Here is an 18,070-nt window from a genome sequence, read left to right as displayed (position 1 = left end):
CATGTGTTAGTGAATGTCTGGTCATGATGTGACCCTTGACTAGCTGATAAGCCCTCAAACGACTGATATTCACACTAGTTGCAGTCAGGCACATTATCAAGTCATCTTGAAATCATTATCAATATCATTAACATCTTGAAACAAGTAAATGCACAGTCACACAGTAAGCATTTGAATATTTGATCAGGTCATTTTTTAATCACAAAATCTTCCACAGGGGTCTCACTTTAAAAAAAAGAAATCAATCACATGATAGTTTTTAAGGGAAATCCAACATGTTTATCTTCATCAGTGTTTGTAAAAAAACACAAATTGAGGTTTTGAAAAAGTGATTTTATGGCATTTCATTCATTAGGGCTTTTCACTACATGGTCGATTTGTTGCTTTTCACTACATGGTTGCTCGTGGTGGATTTCTCTTGGCCTGCGGGGAATGTGCCTATTCTCTCACACAGAACAGAGTCTGCGTGCTACAGCGTAACCGTAACACCCTCATGAGGGACACACTGGAGGCCTTAAGGCGCTTTATATGAGGAGAACAGTACAGGTAAAGGCAGGCTGGCTGTGATGGGTTCCGGCTGTTAGATCCCGTATTTCCCTTTCAGCTCCTCTACCTTAGCGATGTAGGCTTTCACAGCATCATCCTTACTCATTCCTGAAATATGCAAGAGAAGAAATTAATGCAAGAGCAGCAATTAATATGCGTAAAAAGATATTAAGTTTTATTTAGCAAGCATGTAACCAAATAGATCATAGATGGAAAAGACCATTTACAGCCAATACAGGAAATATATGTTTTAAAGCTTTTTAAGTTATCGAGGTAGAGCCAAAAACCTAGAACTAGTTCGCGAAAGTAGGTTTTCGAATTAATCTCCAATATTTACGAACGTTTTGATTGACAAAGTTGCCGGTTGTCGATTTCTTTTGAATTCCTAGCGAATTTCATTCCGATTGGCCTTTGTTAACCTTGTCTGAAACCAGCTCGAACTCCACTGGCCAATGGCGGCCGTGTTTTTTGAGATACTCGAATGTCCTCGTAAACAATTGCAGCACTTTGGACAAAGACACCGCATCCCAGTTTTCAAGTCAGTCGGACTGACTGTTGCATAGCTATAGCCGTTTTCGTGTTTTTTTCATGTTATAGCGCCATCAAGTGGCCAGTCACCACGTTCTTTTTCACGTGACCACATAACAAGCCCATACATAGATAGGTGTACCAAGTTTGGTGAAATTATCTCATTCGGTTAGGGATAGCCGTTTTAGTAGAAGTGTCCACGCCCACTTCGACCATTTTCGACTTTTTGATAATTATTGACAATCAGAGTCCAGAGAATCTTTCTGCACTGGTCTGGTTCCGATTGGGCGAAAAACCTAGGATTAGTTCGCAAAAGTAGGGTTTTCGAAAAAGCCAAGGATCCCCACGATATAAGACACTTGATCCTGAGACAAACGGTTTAGGAATTATGAGCCATTATGTAATTTTGACCACTGTAGCGCCACCATCAGGCCGATCGGAGTGAGCTTTGGTGACGTTGTAGAGGGTGTGAGTACTACCATCCCTCAAAGTTTTAAGTCTCTACGACTTACGGTTTGGTCTGCCTGATCCCTTTTTCTAACGACTCCTAATGATATCTCGCTGCACTCTGGTGGCAGGGAGGAGAAACTGACCTTTCTTTGCCTCCCAGGCGTCCCATTTGGCCTTGCCAGTGAAGTCTAACATGCCCGGTCGAGCTGGAAAGAAACACACACACACACCTTTTAAAGAGCTGCAATCTAGTTTTAGACTTAAGCCACATGTATGGGTTAGTTAGAGGAAAAGCTGACCTGTGTTGACATCTCCTACGGTGGCCTGTTTGTACAGACTGTAGATTTCCAGCATCTCAGCATCCGCTGGTTTCGCTTTCAGCTGTTTGACCTCCTCTGCTGCTTTCTGAAACTCAGCCTGTGAAACACCAACAGCATGACCAGACAGAACACTTCATGTGGACAATCAGTCAGCAACACTGATTTAAGTTTTCTTTAAGACTTTTGAGATCACTGAAAGTTATGATAACTTTCTAAGGACTGGCCTATTAGCTGTTTCCACGCAAAGTTGCAAATTTAACTTGTGTGCAAAATTAGAATATTGCATAGGCCTACAACATTTGTGAATAAAACAGTTTCCAATCCATCCCATGTGTTCAATACAAACAAAATCAAACAAAAACAAAACAAAACAAAATCATCACTTCATGGGAAATTGGTGCAGAATATCTGTAATAAAGTTGCTGAAATTGGGCTCTTTCAATAATCATCAACTCATTTCTCAGAGCGTCAGACGAAACACAATAAACGCTGTCATGTTCTCGGATGCTGGTGTTTGGAATCGTGTGAGACTCTTCTGGAAGGAATTAAACCAAATCATTCTGATGACAGACATGGACTTCATAACAACCAAGCCAACATTTGAGAAGCATTGGTCCGCTAGTTAGTCCAGTTATCCAATCACAGCCTCTTCTGAGGGAAAATCAAATGAGTTTTTTGTTGCACATCAAGGGATTTATATGTGTTTCCATCGTAGTTTATGCAAGTCTTCTCATCAGATTGAAAAAATTATCTGCCTTAATTGAGCGCATAAGTTTTGTGTGCCCATCTTGGCGTTTCCATCCAGTGATATTCCAAAATTCACATAAAAATAGGTGGATAGAACCATTCACAACTCTGGGATAGCATGACTTATTTTGCTGTGTTGCAACAGAATCTACAGCAACAGTGTAGATTTGTTTGTGATATTTATGTAACTGCAAGACTAAAGCATGACAGAATATCAGTTACTTTCAGTGAAATTTACCCTAAGCCCCATTGATTTTGGACTCTGCTCTAAAAAAAACCTCTACATCCATATGCATTCAAATTCTTATTTCATAAAAAAGGACTGAGAAGATTTTGGTCATGGCTATTTTACATTCGTAGTCTTGCTTCACAGTGCTGGTGGGAGACATGGCGTGATTACATAACAACAGCAAGCGCACAATAATAATGAAGGCTTTCAGCAGATCTCTAATCAGGGCAAACTCCGTTCCTCTTACACACACTTTACTATGCCAGTGATTCTTTGCCCTGATTACGTGACATGCACACCAAGGCACACCATCATCAACCAACTTCTGTTGGTCCATCTTCCTGTTACAGTAAACCAGTAAACCTCAGTCGTAACACGTTATTAGATTTCAGTGTGCAGTAGACTAACACGCTGGTTAAAAGCCCTTTCTCACACCTTTAACTGACAAGTATTTTTGGAAAAGAACCGTTAACGTATTTTATGCGGTACTTTTAATGGGAAACGGCTATTTTAAAGGTTAATTTCCTGGCATCATTGATAACGTCCTTCCAAACTTGTAAGAAGTTCTTCAGAGAAAACAACAGAATGCGATGGTAAGTATAATGTTGGGAAGCTTGTTTCCGCCATGGAATAAAACAACTGAAAAGATAACATTTTTTCTCTCACAATTGCAAGTTTATATCTCACAATTCTGATAAAAAGAACTCAGAATTGTGAGATGTAAACTCGCATTTGCGAGAAAAAAAGTCAGAATTGCTAGTTATAAAGTAAGAATCAGAATAAACTCACAATTATGATTTTTTTTCTTGCAATTGCGCATTTATATCTCACAATTCTGATAAAAAGAACTCAGAATTGTGAGATGTAAACTCGCATTTGCAAGAAAAAAAGTCAGAATAAAGTAAGAATCAGAATAAACTCACAATTATGATTTTTTTATCTTGCAATTGCGCATTTATATCTCACAATTCTAACTTTCTTTTTTTTTTTAAATCAGAATTGTGAGATATAAACTCGCCATTGCAAATTATAAAGTTCAAAACTGAGGGGAAAAGTGCTTTTTTCTGAGAATTTAGAGAGTTTTTATCTCACAATTTATGACTTTATAACTCTACTTATGACTTTATCAACTTTACTCGCAATTGCAAGAAAAAAAAATAGAACTGTGAGATAAAAAGTAGCAATTAACTTTATTTATTTTGTATTCTGGGGTGGAAACAAGCTTCCATAAATGATGTCACCTTCCACTTTTTATTGCATAATTGTTCCATAATGAAAATGAATGGTGACTGAGGCTATCACCATCTCTCTAACATCTCCCTTTTCATATAAGATGTTGTAAACGCGATGTAGCGGTCCAAAAAGCGTCCGTCACGCGCGTAAAAAACACCGATTAAAAACAGCGGAACACAGCAGCGCTCGCTCTATATTCTAACGTACGGTCACGCGCCACACCCACGTAGACATGGCGCTCTCTCACACATGCAGCATTATATGCCCTCCAGTCTCATTTACTACATTTATTGTACTCTATTGTATTGTATTGTATTACCGGCATTTTATAGCTCTCTCGATCGAGATAAACCAATATCACATATGAAATGTTAACTAATTCACGTGGGCCTTTTCAAAAGGCACCATGCCGTTTTCATTACCAGCAAAATTCATAAATACATCACATTGCAAGGCTCAAACACCCTCGTATCAAACAAAAGCGTCGAGTTTGTTCATACTGACCTCAGACATGGTTGCAGATGCTTCAGTCTGTCGTTAAAATGATGCGCTTTAAACCCGCTGTGAGTGAATGGCAGCAACACGCTCTCCGAGGACTGCCGTACTGTACGCACGTGGCCACGCCCCCTTCACGCCATTGGCTGCTGGAGCATGTACCGAGCCACCTGTCCAATCAGATTCACGAAATTGTAGGTTCTTTTAACTGGGCCACAGGGTCACTCCAGGGATGCCAGATTGAGAGTACTGTGCAAATATAGAGATGGCCTTTATTCAAACCGACATTTACACATTGCAACAGAGGCTCCTATTTACACTGACGTGTCGTCTGATTTTTATCAGTGGTTTTGCATTTGGGTGTTTGGATAAACGACTGATCCTTGGTTTGCATCCAGACATTTTCTGTAATGCCTATAAATCTATAGTTTATAAAAAGGTTTGTGGTACCTGATGTTTAAAAAAAACTGGAGTGCAAATCTCATGAAGCTTTTTTGGTAATTAACAGTACACCGATCAACATATGCAAATTACTTTCCACACAGTATGTCCCTGTGCATGCTGGCCCTGGCCCATATAGTGCACTTGATGTAGACTTATAATTATGTTGTAATATGTCCACATGAAGTTATATGTCCTTTTGCATTGTCGCAAAGACTCGACTACATACTAACAGCATTATAGATAGGGCTGAGGGGCCACTGCACACAAAAATGACAAGTGCTGTCTGAAATAGATCCAATCTGATTTGCTTGTTACTTTCAGTCAGTTGGGAATTAAAAAAATGTATTCTAATTCTGGAATCGAATACTTATAGGTCAGGAATCAGATACTTGTTATAAAATTAAAATTTTGATTTCTTTTATCGATTTATTTGGTAATGACTTTAAAACACTCAAGCGAAAGAAGACTCACATACTGTTTTCTGTGTTGCGCACACATCCAAGCGTGCGCACAGAAAGCCGCCTCTCATACTGAATAGTGCGCGACACTGAACTGAGCTCTCTTCCGCGTCTTTTTTCACTTGAACGGACAAATACACACAAAAATATGTCAAAATATTCTCACAAACACAGTTGGTTATTTCTTTAGTGAATGTAAACAGTTGAAAAAAGAAAACGCATGTGTAACAGTATATTGGATCCGTGCAGCTCTTAAAGTGACAGCAGCCTAATATATCTGCTGCCATCTCTAGAACAAAGTTAATCAAACAAAAGAAAACTCACTCGCTGTTCTTGACTGAATAACTTTTGTAACTATATTTGTAATGTATATTTTATTTATAAAGTGCAGTGTTATTTTACATTTGAATATTGTTTCTCTACCTGAAAATCTTAAAATACTGTTTATTTCAATCGTATCTTTGTTCAGGTGTATTTATTTGTGCGATTGCTAATTTGTTTATTTGTCCTTTTTTAATTACTGAGTGTGCACTTGTCTTTAATTATGGTTGAAATTTGAATTTAGTTAAGTTAGTTATTTTTGCTATGATATTTTTAAACCATAGGCAAAAGTTCCTTGTGTAAATGTTCTTTAGCCTGATGATGGTATTCAGCTGCAATCAAATGTTTTGCAAGAAGACTTAGAGTAAATGAGAGAGATATGATAGAGATATCTAAGTTTTTTTTTTTTTTTTTTTTTTACTTATTGGAATCGAAATTCAGGAATCGATAAGAATCAGACTTCAAATGAATCCCTCCCAGGGAAAGTCATATTTATAAGCTACTACCACGCAGAATCTTGTGCAAAAACATATGGAGATAAGCCATATTCTGTCTTGTTCCCCCATAGATATATCTATGTTGTTCCCCAAGATCATGAATTTAAAAAATATATTTGATTCCTGAAGATTTGTGTTAAAGAAGAAGTGTTAAAATTATAATTTTTGCATTCCATTTCTGACAAGTATGAATATAATTATAAATGCATATATAAGTGCTTATAAAATAACTCATAAAACAAGCCATAGAATAAAAAAAAATAAAAAAATGTAACGGATTGTTATGTTGTGGAGACATTTCTTTTTCTTAACCAATAGTTCCACAGTGAGAGAGTCACATGCTGCAGATCTATTGCTCTTGCCTGATACTGCTGTTGCCTACGATCGATGCATCATGAGACACAGACAGCGGCTAGTTTGGTCTAGACTTTCACTTCTCAGAACATGCTGGAAATAAACGCTTTGAAATTGTTATTATAAAAAATAGGAGTACGCTAAACAGCGAAGTGCTCCTTGTTCCTATGGTAATTTACATGTGTATCTGCACGCTCTAACCCTCTGTGGACTCTGTGTGTGTATTCCGTGTAGTTTGGAGTGATTCTGCCCGAGATGATGTGTGATCGAGCGGTTCTGACGCTTCGTCTGGTTCGGTCCTTCGAGCATCGCAACTTTAAACCGCTGGTTTTCAAAGACGTTCATTTAGACCAGACGGTGGAGGAGTTTATTACATTTGTTAAGCAAGGTAGACACGATGACAGCGGGTTGACAGAATTCCTATGACTATGTTTATGAGTAAAAAGTAAATCAGCTAACTTATGTGCTTGATATTAAACATCGACAGATAATGAATAACTAGCACTTCTCTCTTTGAAGAAGTTTCAACCAGAGCTGGATTGCCTCCACCCTTTAAGCAGTTTGACTATGGTAAGTCTACATTTGCTTGCAAATTTCCCCCCAAAATAAAAGAAGCAGTTACTTGCTATAACATCCTTTTGTTGTGTTGTTGCAGATACGATGAAAATCATACACCAAGCACACGGAGCAAAGGTAACTTCTAAATATGCTTAGCAACTTGTGGCATACATTATAATATTGACATGATTATTACAGTTTGGGAAAAGTACTTGACAACAAGAGCAGCACGATTAAAAGATGGCGATCTAGATTCAAACACGATCTCATTCCTAAATATTCACCGATTTTTTTTAACAACGGGTTATGATACAGTGTTTGTTTTTGTTTTTTTGTTTTTTTTTAATATGATATAGTGGGTTCAATTTACTCATTTCATGTTCTAGTATATTCCCTATTTATATCACAAAAATTTGGAAATGTCTACCTGATTGATTAGAAACAATTTAATGGTGATAATGAATAGCTTATAAACAAAATGAGTAAATATTAACCTGTTATGATAAATATTAATAATATATTTTTCGATTATTTCAGACGAATGAGCTTGTAATGAGTTTGGAGGATGATGAAAAGTTGATTCTGCGTGATGGCTGCAGCTTACGAGCGTGTGGTGTTGGTATGTAAAAGCAATATTAGGGCTTGTTTTGGTGATGGGAGAGAAATTAAATTGGTGTTGGCGATGAACATTAATATATGAAGGCCATATACCATAAAGATAGATGTTAAGGCTGAAGTCTGTAACTTTTTGGGGTTAAAAATTATCCAAAATAAATGTTTGAGCAAGTACATAACCAGCCAGTGTTCAACACTCTCTGCTTGCCGTAGCTCGATTCAAAATGGTAAGCTTGTAATAATGATTTTAATTCCAGTGGTACTGGTGGATTTCAGTGGGAAATTCGAGCATGTCTGTGTGTCATTACGTCACATCTGTCCACATAAAGAAGAGTCTTGGCTAGTAGGCTGTGAGTGTGAGGATGCTGGAGATTTATAGCCTTTTCTCACAGCACGTGATATAATTAAACTTATCAATTTGATGGCGGATCCAGAAAGGTTCAAACGACAATCACCAGTGACAACTAAAGAGACACCGGCTGTAAAACACAAAAGATTTCGGACTTCGGAGTGACTACAGAAAAAAAAGAGCCTGCAACCGGCCCGTGCGAGAACAAGGATAAATATGCATCTGATTACAGATTTGTGTGTTTGTATTTCAAAGAGAACCAGTTCTAAGGAACATTAATTTGTTGGTCTGACAATTAGAAATTAGACTGCACAGAAATGGAAACTGAACTACAGGTAGCCCTAATACACATTAAATGTAGTCACGCAATGCTGATGTTATTAACATTAACGATTTGAGAGCCAAGTATAATTTGCACGGTTTGATGTGATATGATAAGCGATCGTTAGATTTAATCAGCGCGATTTACTGCAATGCTTTTTTCCCTTAGTTGGTCAGAACTAAAGTGGATGTTACTTACTTGTTCAGACGACATTTTCCGGTGAAAATTCTTATGTTGGTCATACTTCCAAAAAGTAGAATCTGTGATTGCGAATGACAGTATCCGCAGCGGCAGCGGCGGCAATATAGCCTACTAGTCAAGACACCTTCTTTATGTGTACAGATGTAATGACGCAAAGACATGCTCTACTTCCCGCGGAAATCCACCAGTACCACTGGAATTAAAAACATTATTACAAGCTTACCATTTTGAATCGAGCTACGGCAAGCTTTTTTAACACAAAAAAGTTACGGACTGCAGCTTTAATTAACGTTAATTTATTACTATAGCAGACTATGGAATTAATGCAGATTGCATTTGTAATATATATATATAAAATTAAACCTGTTCATTTCTGGTAATTGACTATTTGTGTACCTGCTGAAATCTTGATTTCAACACCTTTCATCTCTTCACAGCCAATGAGACAGAACTTGCCTTCTTCAGAATGGCAGACTATAAACGGTTCAAGGCCAATCCACAGACAGAATGGTGATGGCCATCAGGATTCAACACCAGAGGCGCTTCTTTTCGGCTGTGACGTGGGATTGAAACATCTATTTTAATTAAATCTATAGCTTTACATTTTATATTGTAGTCTTACAATTCAAATGTTGTCAGCACAGTTTCAGATATGCAAGTCAAATTTGGAGTGGAAATATTTTTTTGTTTGAATATTCTTATGTAAGAATATTCTTCTTCTTTTCAGAGCAAAATGTGTGTGTTTACCAATTATTATTATTATTATTATTATTATTTTATTTTTTTTTCATTTTTATTTTTTCAGTAAAACCAAATCACGTACCAGAATTCTTGTTTAATTTAAATGACACATTGGAAGTTGTTTGCTGTTTTTGTTAAATAAAGTTGAAGGTATGAATCATGCTGTCACAACACTAAAAACATTATTGATTGAAAGTTCAATTCAAAACTTGTTTCCTGTACAATATCCACAATAACTAAAGCCAATCAGTCAGGCCGAGGAATAGAAGTGAAATGAAAAAGTTTGTAAGTTTATCAGAGTAAAATATGCAGTCCATACCATTTTGGTATTGGATTTTTTTGTGTGTGTTTATAAACAGACATTCAAATATTTTTTTCTTTACATTTAATTACAAACTGTAATTTCACACAGGCTTTGTTTACAACAGTTTACTTGCATTAAATGCAATGCGATTTTTGTCATTATTAGTACTCAGTTAAATGTAGGCCTCCCTGTTGCAGATGGAGTTTACACAGTAACTGGCCCAGAGTAGGAACAACTGAAGTTTTGGGATTTGGTAATAATATAAGGCACACATTAAGTCCATTCAGTGATTTGGAAAAGTTGAGTCAGGAGTTATTTAAGGCCAGAATACCTCAGCACGATATCACTTTCAGGTAAGGCTGACTTAAACTAGTCAGAGATTTTGACAAGTCTTAAAATACTTTAGAAACATTTTCCACTTTATATTCAGCCCTTAGATGTTTTAACCTGCATATTTAAACTGTTGACCACTGTACTGCCAACTGTATATCCGTTTATCACTTCATCCTATAATAAAAGTCCTCCTTATATTCCATTATCCGCCACATGGTGAGTCTGTAAAACTGGACAGTTGCGTTTGCTCTCCCATCCGCGGCGGATTCGTGCCAGTCTGGTGGAGATGCATGGGAGCAGCAGAAAGCCACGGCACACCAGAACAATGCAGGGCAGAACCACTGCCAACATGGAGCTGGGTGGCATGTAGAACGGATACGCCTCGATGTGAAAGGCAAAATCCCAGCCAAAGAAGAGTGTGTGCATGAGGGACAGAGTCAGAGCAATGTAGCCCAAACCTGACTGAAGGAAGAAGAGAGACAAAACTTAGTTCAAGTTTAGTAAATGTTCAAAGGCTGTGTTTGTGCTTGTAGGTTGAATGTTCATTTGCATGCAAATCAAAGACAATGCTAAAATTATGTACATTTACATTCAACTATCAATCAATTAATGCACGATTGTGCAGCATGTACTTTGGTAGTTAAGGAACCAGGTTTCCACTATGTAACAACCATATTTTTGGAGTTGTTCAACCCTGCCCCTGGAGACCCAGTCCATTTCTCACTATGCATTAGTGTGCGATCTTGCGTCCTTGTGCTCTCGTTCTACGTCATCATCAACTGTGAAAGACTGATTCAAATACTCCAAAACGCAAGTACAGAGGACGCTTCAAATGTGTTCTTGATATTGAGGATGTAAAAGATGCAGACTTTAGAGAATCTTACCGTTAAGAAATCCAAAAAGTTGACGTGGATTGACAACGTTTGAGTTTTAAACGTTTAAAATTGCCTTTGAGTTTTAAACGTCTCTTGTTCTCAATTAACATAAGAGATTCCTGCTGCCAGCTCAGAAATGTGACGGCTTGTGGAAGTAAACGTGTAAGATTTAAAAGAATCTTAAAGTGCCCCTATTATGGATTTTTGAAAATGACCTTTCATGTAGTGTGTAGGGGAGAGCGGGGCACAAAGTAACGCTTTTTTACTTTCTCAGTTTGAGTAAATCTACTTATGGTTCAGAGTATTTATTTTTTCCCACATTAATTTCCCACGTCTAGTACAATTATGTGGTTTTGTTTTATTAATACAGTATATACTTTTTTCTGGATATACCCCGAAATAATGGAAGTGAAATGTGACAACATGCCCCATAGGTGGGGTACATTGTAACGTGAGGGGCACATTGTAACATGACCATATGACAGCTGATCTAATAAAAAAAATATACAAGACAAACTAAAATATTTTCTAAATAAAATACAATTAAAAAACTTTTTCATTTAAAATAATGGCAATTTTTGAGTTTTGACTACAAACACACAGCTATACAACGTAGTTCAAAACAAATAAATAATTAGTAATTTCTGAACATTGACGCTCAGTCTTTATTCACCTTTTTCTCACGTTTTCTCAATAAAATTAATAAAACTATAGAATATAATAGCATATTTCTAATAGGGGCACATTGTAACACAGTGTGACAACATGCCCCGCCTGCACAACTGGGATTTAAACCCTGCTAGTGTCTTCTGCTAGTTAGCGAAGCATTAAAAAACTATTTCAACTGTTAAATAACATATTGGAGATTAAAATAATATCAGATTTGTCTAATATTAAATAAACACAAAAAATAGAGATGAAAAATTAACTTAAGTAAGAAATTTACTTTTGCTATGGTTTAATAAATGTCTATGGATATCTTCCAAAAAAAAAAAAAAATTTGGCGCAATTTTTTCTCTATATAGTGTTGATATGGCAACTAGTAAATACACCAAGTTTTGTCATCCTAGCATGTGTGGAAGTATTTAAAACAAGTGTGTTACAACTAGCCCCGTGTTACGTTGTGCCCCGCGCTCCCCTAACAGCTCTAAGTGAATGAAAACATCCTGCAAAGTTTTAAATCTGAAAGTGCACCGTATATAAAGTTATTGTCTTTCAAAAGTAAGAGTCGACTCTGAGTCAATCAAATGAATCGTTTAAAACGAGTCAAAAGCCGTTTCGTTGTGACGTCCAGACGAAACATTAGCATACTGCCCGCCCATTTATTGTGTGCGCAGACACCAGGGAAAACTTGAACCTCAAACACTGCAGCTGATTCCTGTGGACACTGGATAGCATCATGTCCAGATTAACCTGCTCTTAGTTTTCAGTGATGACTGATTATTGCTGTGTTCTGACCTGTCCTGTGTCGTCACTCGTAGGTTTCTGAAGAGCATTTCTGAAGCCTAAAGTGGGCGGAGCTGGCCGTCGCCATCTTGGCAGCGCGTCACTCCCGGATAACAGATATTATATCAATATTATATATATCATCATATCGTCCAGCCTTAAAACTTGTATAGTTGTTTGTCAGTGTTTATTTAAAAACGTCCAATTATGCCGAATATACGATGGTAAATATTTAATTTATGAGTTGTCAATACAATATATAAAAATATAATATATAGGGTATGATTTTACCCCTAAACTCAGCATATTGACACAGAATAATAAACTGCAATTCCCCCTTTCTCTGCCTGGATCCAGTTGTTTCTGTGAGTTGCAGCGATTCATTTGCTTCTCTGTTCTGTATCTTTCGGCAGTCTGTAAAACTATACCTCAGATTTCTTGTCAAATCTAGTTTTACAGTCAATCTCAAAGCTCTTTCCCATTTTAGATGTGTTTTGTGTGTTTTTCACGGCATTCACGCTGAAAACAAATGCTGCAGCTCAGCCTTTTTGCCACTCAGTGAGTGTAACCGCAGTCACTCCGGCTGACGGTGACGTCACGCGCATATCCTCTATACAGAACCTTTTACATCATGGGATCACTTTATGGATTTAGTTTAATCAATTTTAATTCATTGATAATTTTAATTAGATTTTGTCAATTAAACAGCTCAAAAACATTCTTTATCTCTAGAATATTTTTAAATAACCCATTAAACATGAAAGTATTATGCAATAATATAAGAGCTTTCTCCGGCCAACGGTGACGTCAAGCGCATACCCTCTATTTAATACCCTCTATAGTGTGAGCACATAAAATCGTGAGCTTTGGCTTTACATCGCATGCGATCTACTCGTACAGTGTGAGTTGGTAACCTTGCTAAAATCGCACTGGGTATGCCCGCCTTGATCCCAAATGTGTCCTGTTAATGTGCCTCAGGAGCAGGGATGGGAAACACCTGTATGGTATGCATGGGCTCACCTGTACAAAGGTAAACTCTCTCCAGTTGAGGGTGTTTCCCACTGAGGGAAGGGAAGTGATGGCCAGTAAAGAGAGGACGCCCAGACCCAACACTCCACAAGAGAGGTACAGCTCAGATCGCCAAACTCCCAGCTCATCCCAGGGCTCCTCTACACCTGCTTTAACCTGATATGTCAGACAAAACATAGCATACACTATGCTTTTGGGTAACACTTAAGAATAATGGTCCGTCATTAATAAGTAACTATGCAGGAAGTAATGCAGGACTGATGAGTAGCACTACATTAACACTTCAGCTACTACTATTAACTAATATAAAAACCATCTTAACTAATCTGTAAATAATATCTGAATATAGTCATACAATGCATCACTAATTACTCAAGTACCTAGCTTCTATGCAGGAACTACTAGTGATCTGGACCATTATTTTAAAGTAAAAAACATCTTTTTCACTTTAAAATAATGGTCCAGATCACTAGTAGTCCTTGAGTACACTTGAGTAATTAGAGATGCATTTTATGACCATGTTGAGAGTAAAATAAGACAATTGCTAACGTCTTTAACGTAATAAGTTATTATTTATAATTTGTCATAATTACCTATTAGTTCTTAATGATGCCAATCTCATTATGTAATTATTGGTAACCTAATAAGGAACTATCTTAGTCCTAAATTCTATCTTACTTACTGATTAGTTAAGCTTGTTTCTATATTAGTTAATAGTAGTAGCTGAAGTGTTAATGTAGTGCTACTCATCAGTCCTGCATTACTTCCTGCATAGTTACTTATTAATGACGGACCATTATTCTAAAGTGTTACCTGCTTTTGTTAGGCACTAAACATCTCAAGATCTTTACTCTCAGGCTGTTTTTTGTTTGCGCACCTGTCTGTAGGCAGTATTGACGAGCCTGTGGAGTGTAATACTGCGCAGCGGCTGGCAAAGACTGTAGACACCATGCAACGCTGCACACAGAAAGCTCAACAGGCCCAGTTGTTTCCTCCGCTGCAACCAGTTGTCCAACCACGATGGGAAACGCTGGTATTTGGTGCCCCTCCAGAGCTGCAACCAGGCAGCAAACAAGCCTGGGAAGTAAACAAGTGCCAGGGTCACCAGGGCCACTGCTGGCAGGCTCTCGTTCACCAGACCGAGGGCGAGACGGTAGAAAGCATTGTGTCCTTGTGCAAGAAACGGCAGCAGAATTCCCCGCAGAAAGCCATAGCCATAGAAGAAGAAAAAGAGGAGGAAGGTGACAATGATCGAGCCACTCCAAGATGGGAATAGGTGCAATGATGCTACCTCAATTTCTCGGGCAGCAGACAAGCCGCCCATATCCACCGGGTGGAAGCCCATCTTCCGAGCCAACTCCACAACTTTCCTCTTCCCCTCTGTACTGTTACTGCAGATCAGGACCTACAGCAGTGAAAGGTACAAAGAAAATTTATGTCATTTAAATTATTAAAATTACGTCATTTTCCATCATGAATTTTTTTTTGCCATTTTGAATTTTCCGAAAACCAACTTTTTCAAACTCGTCCTAGACGGTTGCTGCGATTTTCAAGAAAATTTAACCAGATCATCTTCAGACCATGCAGACAAAAAGTTTTGGAATTCAAGTTGAGTGGTCAAACCATCTCTAATACGATGCAAACAAATTTTACGTAGCGCTTGCGAAAACAGACGTAAGGCTGTATCTCCGCAACGCTTTATCGTATTCAGACCAAACTTGGTACAATGTCATCACAAGCATGACCTGAGGCGACATGCTGCATTTCAGCGCAGCGCCACCTACTGGTCCGGAGATACAAAAAAATGGCTATTTTTGCTTATAACTTTTTTGTCCAAAAATCATAAAAGTGGTCTCGTTAGATCTGGGGTGTCATGCCGAGTTGTATGATATCCAATTTTCCCATAACGGCCATTTTGAATTTTGTACTAAAATGCTGTATTTTATGAACGCATGAACGTATCGTTACAAAACTTGGTATGGGTAATCGGCATGATGCCCTTAAATGTGGTTGATTTATTTTCACGGGAGTCATCTCCTTATATTCCTGAATCCTTGCCGAGTCCAATGATACCAAACATTCTAGGTTTTGCCTTATTGTTAGTGCAACGTTGTGATTTAGAGCTTAAAAAATGTTTGCGAATATCTTTGAAACCGTTAGTCCGATCGAGACGAAACCACCGGGAAAACATAAAATTCGGGAAATTCGGAAACATAGGTCGCTGGCTATACGCTAATGCCCAAATGTCAAAATTTTGATTGTAAGTGGCAAAAAAAACTAATTATGTTTGTTTAACTTAATTGGTTCATGTGGGGCCGATGTACAATATTAAATCATGTAAATCTAACACACTTTTTTTCAGTGTAAAAGCTCATAGAGTTAAAATAACCCTGCGCTAGTTTTCAACAGATACAGATAGCACAACAGCAGCCCTGACCTGTCTGCTTCCATCATGAGCGCCAGTCTGCAGCTCCCAGGCTGAAACCGTGTTAAATCCTTTGACCACCAGACTGTCTGGAAACAGCTCAGCTAGTCGCTCCGCATTGGAAGGCCCTTGGATATTCATCTCTGCAGCGTTACTTACATCCACAAGCACCTTCCCTGCAAGTGCAGACTGTAGTCCCAGCAGGGAGCGGTAATGCTCAGGGAACAAGGCCATAAACACCACACACCCTGCTTGTGATGCTGCCCCCTCCTGGTTCCTCAACTCCACTGCATCAGGGAACAGTCCTGATGGGATGCGGTTCACACACCGACTCCCGACCACCACTCGAACACCACAAGCTAGCAGCCGCTCAGCCAGCGAGCGAGAAAAGTCTCCAGAGCCGAGTATGGCCACCATCGGGCTGGTTAGACACACAGCCGGTGCATCAGCAGGAACTTCAGAGTCTGAGAGCAAGGGAGTCGTCAGATCTTCTGCCATAATCAACCTGAGATGCAGAGTGTGAGGAAATTATATAATTATGCATTTCAAACTGCTGTCCCAATAAACTTTAAAGCATATTAGATATATTAGAATAAGTTCATTAATACTTGTGTGTAATTAACTTGTTTTACATTGCAATAAAAATATTGGTAACACTTTTATTTGTCCTTGTGTCCTTGTTACACGTTACATGTATTTACTATAGTAATAACTATAAATTAGGCATAATTACATGCAATTAACCCAAAACAAACCCCGGTAACTCTTTATTTTACAGTGTCCATGTTATATATGTTACATGTACTTGCCTGTCACAGTGTCTGATTTGTGTTCCCTGGGTAACCACTAGAAGTCCTCTTCCCCCATGGTGTCTTTCACTCTTAACTACATTTCCCATCATCCTGTTCTGTCACTCACTGATCATTGCATACAGCTGTTTCCCGTCACCTTGTTAGTATCTGTGTGTATATACCCTGTTTGTTTCAGTGTTTGTCACGGAGTCCTTGTTTAATGTCACGCCACTTCCTGAGGTCGGTTCTTTCTTGTTTCTCGTCTGTTTCTTGTTTTGTTCTTGTTTTTGGATTGCCTGTATGATTTTGACCCTTGCCTGGACTGGATTACGAATACGGATTACCCCAATAAAGCTGTACTTGGATCTTACCACTTTGTGTGCGTGTCGTGACATTAAAATAAGAATAACACTAAATTACATGCAACTAACCTTCAACCAAACCCTAATCCTACCCTAATCCTATACTAAGTACACGTAGTTGCTTAATATTACTCAGTACTTAAATATATAATTACACTGTCACAATGACACCTTAAAATAAAGTGTAACCTTAAACCCTTATCCTAAACCTAACCCTATAGTAAGTACATGTAGTTATCACTCAGTATATTTACACTGTAACAGGGACAAAGTGTAACCAAAATATTTGTGCAAATGTCCCCATATCAAAATGATTATCATTCCATAAATTCTCTAACAATATGTTTTCCCTTTCTACAGCAAAACAGGAATATATATATATATATATATAGTTATCCATTAAGTATACTCTGTCCATTTTCTAAATTTAAACTCAACCATTCAACACTGTTTTTGTGTGTGTGTGTGTGTGTGTGTGTGTGTGTGTTTTTTTTATTTGTTATTTAATGTTTATTGTTAAAAAAAATAACAAAATATGTTCATGATAAATGTCATAATTACCCATATTTTACATGACTGATTTGCCTATAAAGATGAGTGGACTGTTGTTTTGTTTATTTAAAATAAATATTTTGGTGACATGATATTGTTGTTAGTATTTTTATTATTATAGTCGTCGTCCTTGAGCATGTTAGAAGTTTCTATTTTTGTTCTTTCAAATGAGTTGTCAGCAAGTTTCGTTTCTGCTAAAAGGGGTGCTATAGACGAACATGCTCAATTACTCAGGACAAATAACATTCTGTAACTTTTACATACCTTTACATCATTATTTAGCGGTAATTTCATTAAGTCCATTATACTAGCCTATATGATTTAACGCGTATATACTCACCACTGTCAAATAACTTTTTATGGCGATTCTTGGACTGTGCCGTGCTGTTCCAGGACTGTATAACCAGTGCGAGCCTCCGTTACTGTGCAATAGAGATACGAGACCGTGCAGAAAAATACATTCCTTATCATTCATTCGCTATCTGTATAGAACATAGGGGAGCGTTGCGGCGCGGCGCGTTGCGTAAATCGAGTTTACAGCAGAT

At 37.9% G+C, this 18,070-nt stretch overlaps 3 protein-coding genes across 5 annotated transcripts; 1 reads left to right on the top strand and 2 right to left on the bottom strand.

The window, feature by feature from the left end:
* Positions 1 to 167: 167 nt before the first annotated feature.
* dbi (diazepam binding inhibitor (GABA receptor modulator, acyl-CoA binding protein)) lies at positions 168 to 4,681 on the bottom strand. The gene is made up of 4 exons (XM_084121371.1): positions 4,558 to 4,681; positions 1,824 to 1,941; positions 1,668 to 1,730; positions 168 to 654 (listed from the first exon to the last, which is right to left on the bottom strand). Exons 1-4 carry the CDS (start codon positions 4,564 to 4,566, stop codon positions 581 to 583), a joined length of 264 nt encoding a protein of 87 aa, XP_083977497.1. The 5' UTR covers positions 4,567 to 4,681; the 3' UTR covers positions 168 to 580.
* Positions 4,682 to 6,653: 1,972 nt separating this feature from the next.
* Positions 6,654 to 9,565, top strand: cUnh2orf76 (chromosome Un C2orf76 homolog). Its single transcript, XM_084123313.1, has 5 exons — positions 6,654 to 7,010; positions 7,142 to 7,192; positions 7,278 to 7,315; positions 7,718 to 7,799; positions 9,105 to 9,565. Exons 1-5 carry the CDS (start codon positions 6,878 to 6,880, stop codon positions 9,179 to 9,181), a joined length of 381 nt encoding a protein of 126 aa, XP_083979439.1. The 5' UTR covers positions 6,654 to 6,877; the 3' UTR covers positions 9,182 to 9,565.
* Positions 9,566 to 9,760: 195 nt separating this feature from the next.
* On the bottom strand, positions 9,761 to 18,004 carry steap3 (STEAP family member 3, metalloreductase). 3 transcript variants are annotated; one of them, XM_084123306.1, is made up of 6 exons: positions 17,866 to 17,997; positions 16,630 to 16,779; positions 15,833 to 16,325; positions 14,273 to 14,800; positions 13,387 to 13,551; positions 9,761 to 10,507 (listed from the first exon to the last, which is right to left on the bottom strand). In XM_084123306.1, exons 2-6 carry the CDS (start codon positions 16,719 to 16,721, stop codon positions 10,238 to 10,240), a joined length of 1,548 nt encoding a protein of 515 aa, XP_083979432.1. In that variant the 5' UTR covers positions 16,722 to 16,779; positions 17,866 to 17,997; the 3' UTR covers positions 9,761 to 10,237. The 3 variants fall into 3 exon arrangements, with proteins under 3 accessions (XP_083979432.1, XP_083979433.1, XP_083979434.1); XM_084123307.1 differs by lacking the exon at positions 16,630 to 16,779 and having other exon boundaries at positions 9,790 to 10,507; positions 17,866 to 18,004; XM_084123308.1 differs by lacking the exon at positions 17,866 to 17,997 and having other exon boundaries at positions 10,344 to 10,503; positions 16,630 to 17,173.
* Between the last annotated feature and the right edge of the window lie 66 nt (positions 18,005 to 18,070).

This window comes from Abramis brama (genome assembly GCF_963993115.1).
Source record: "Abramis brama genome assembly, chromosome: 8".
Taxonomy (NCBI): domain Eukaryota; kingdom Metazoa; phylum Chordata; class Actinopteri; order Cypriniformes; family Leuciscidae; genus Abramis; species Abramis brama.
This window is presented reverse-complemented; position numbering and strand designations above follow the sequence as displayed.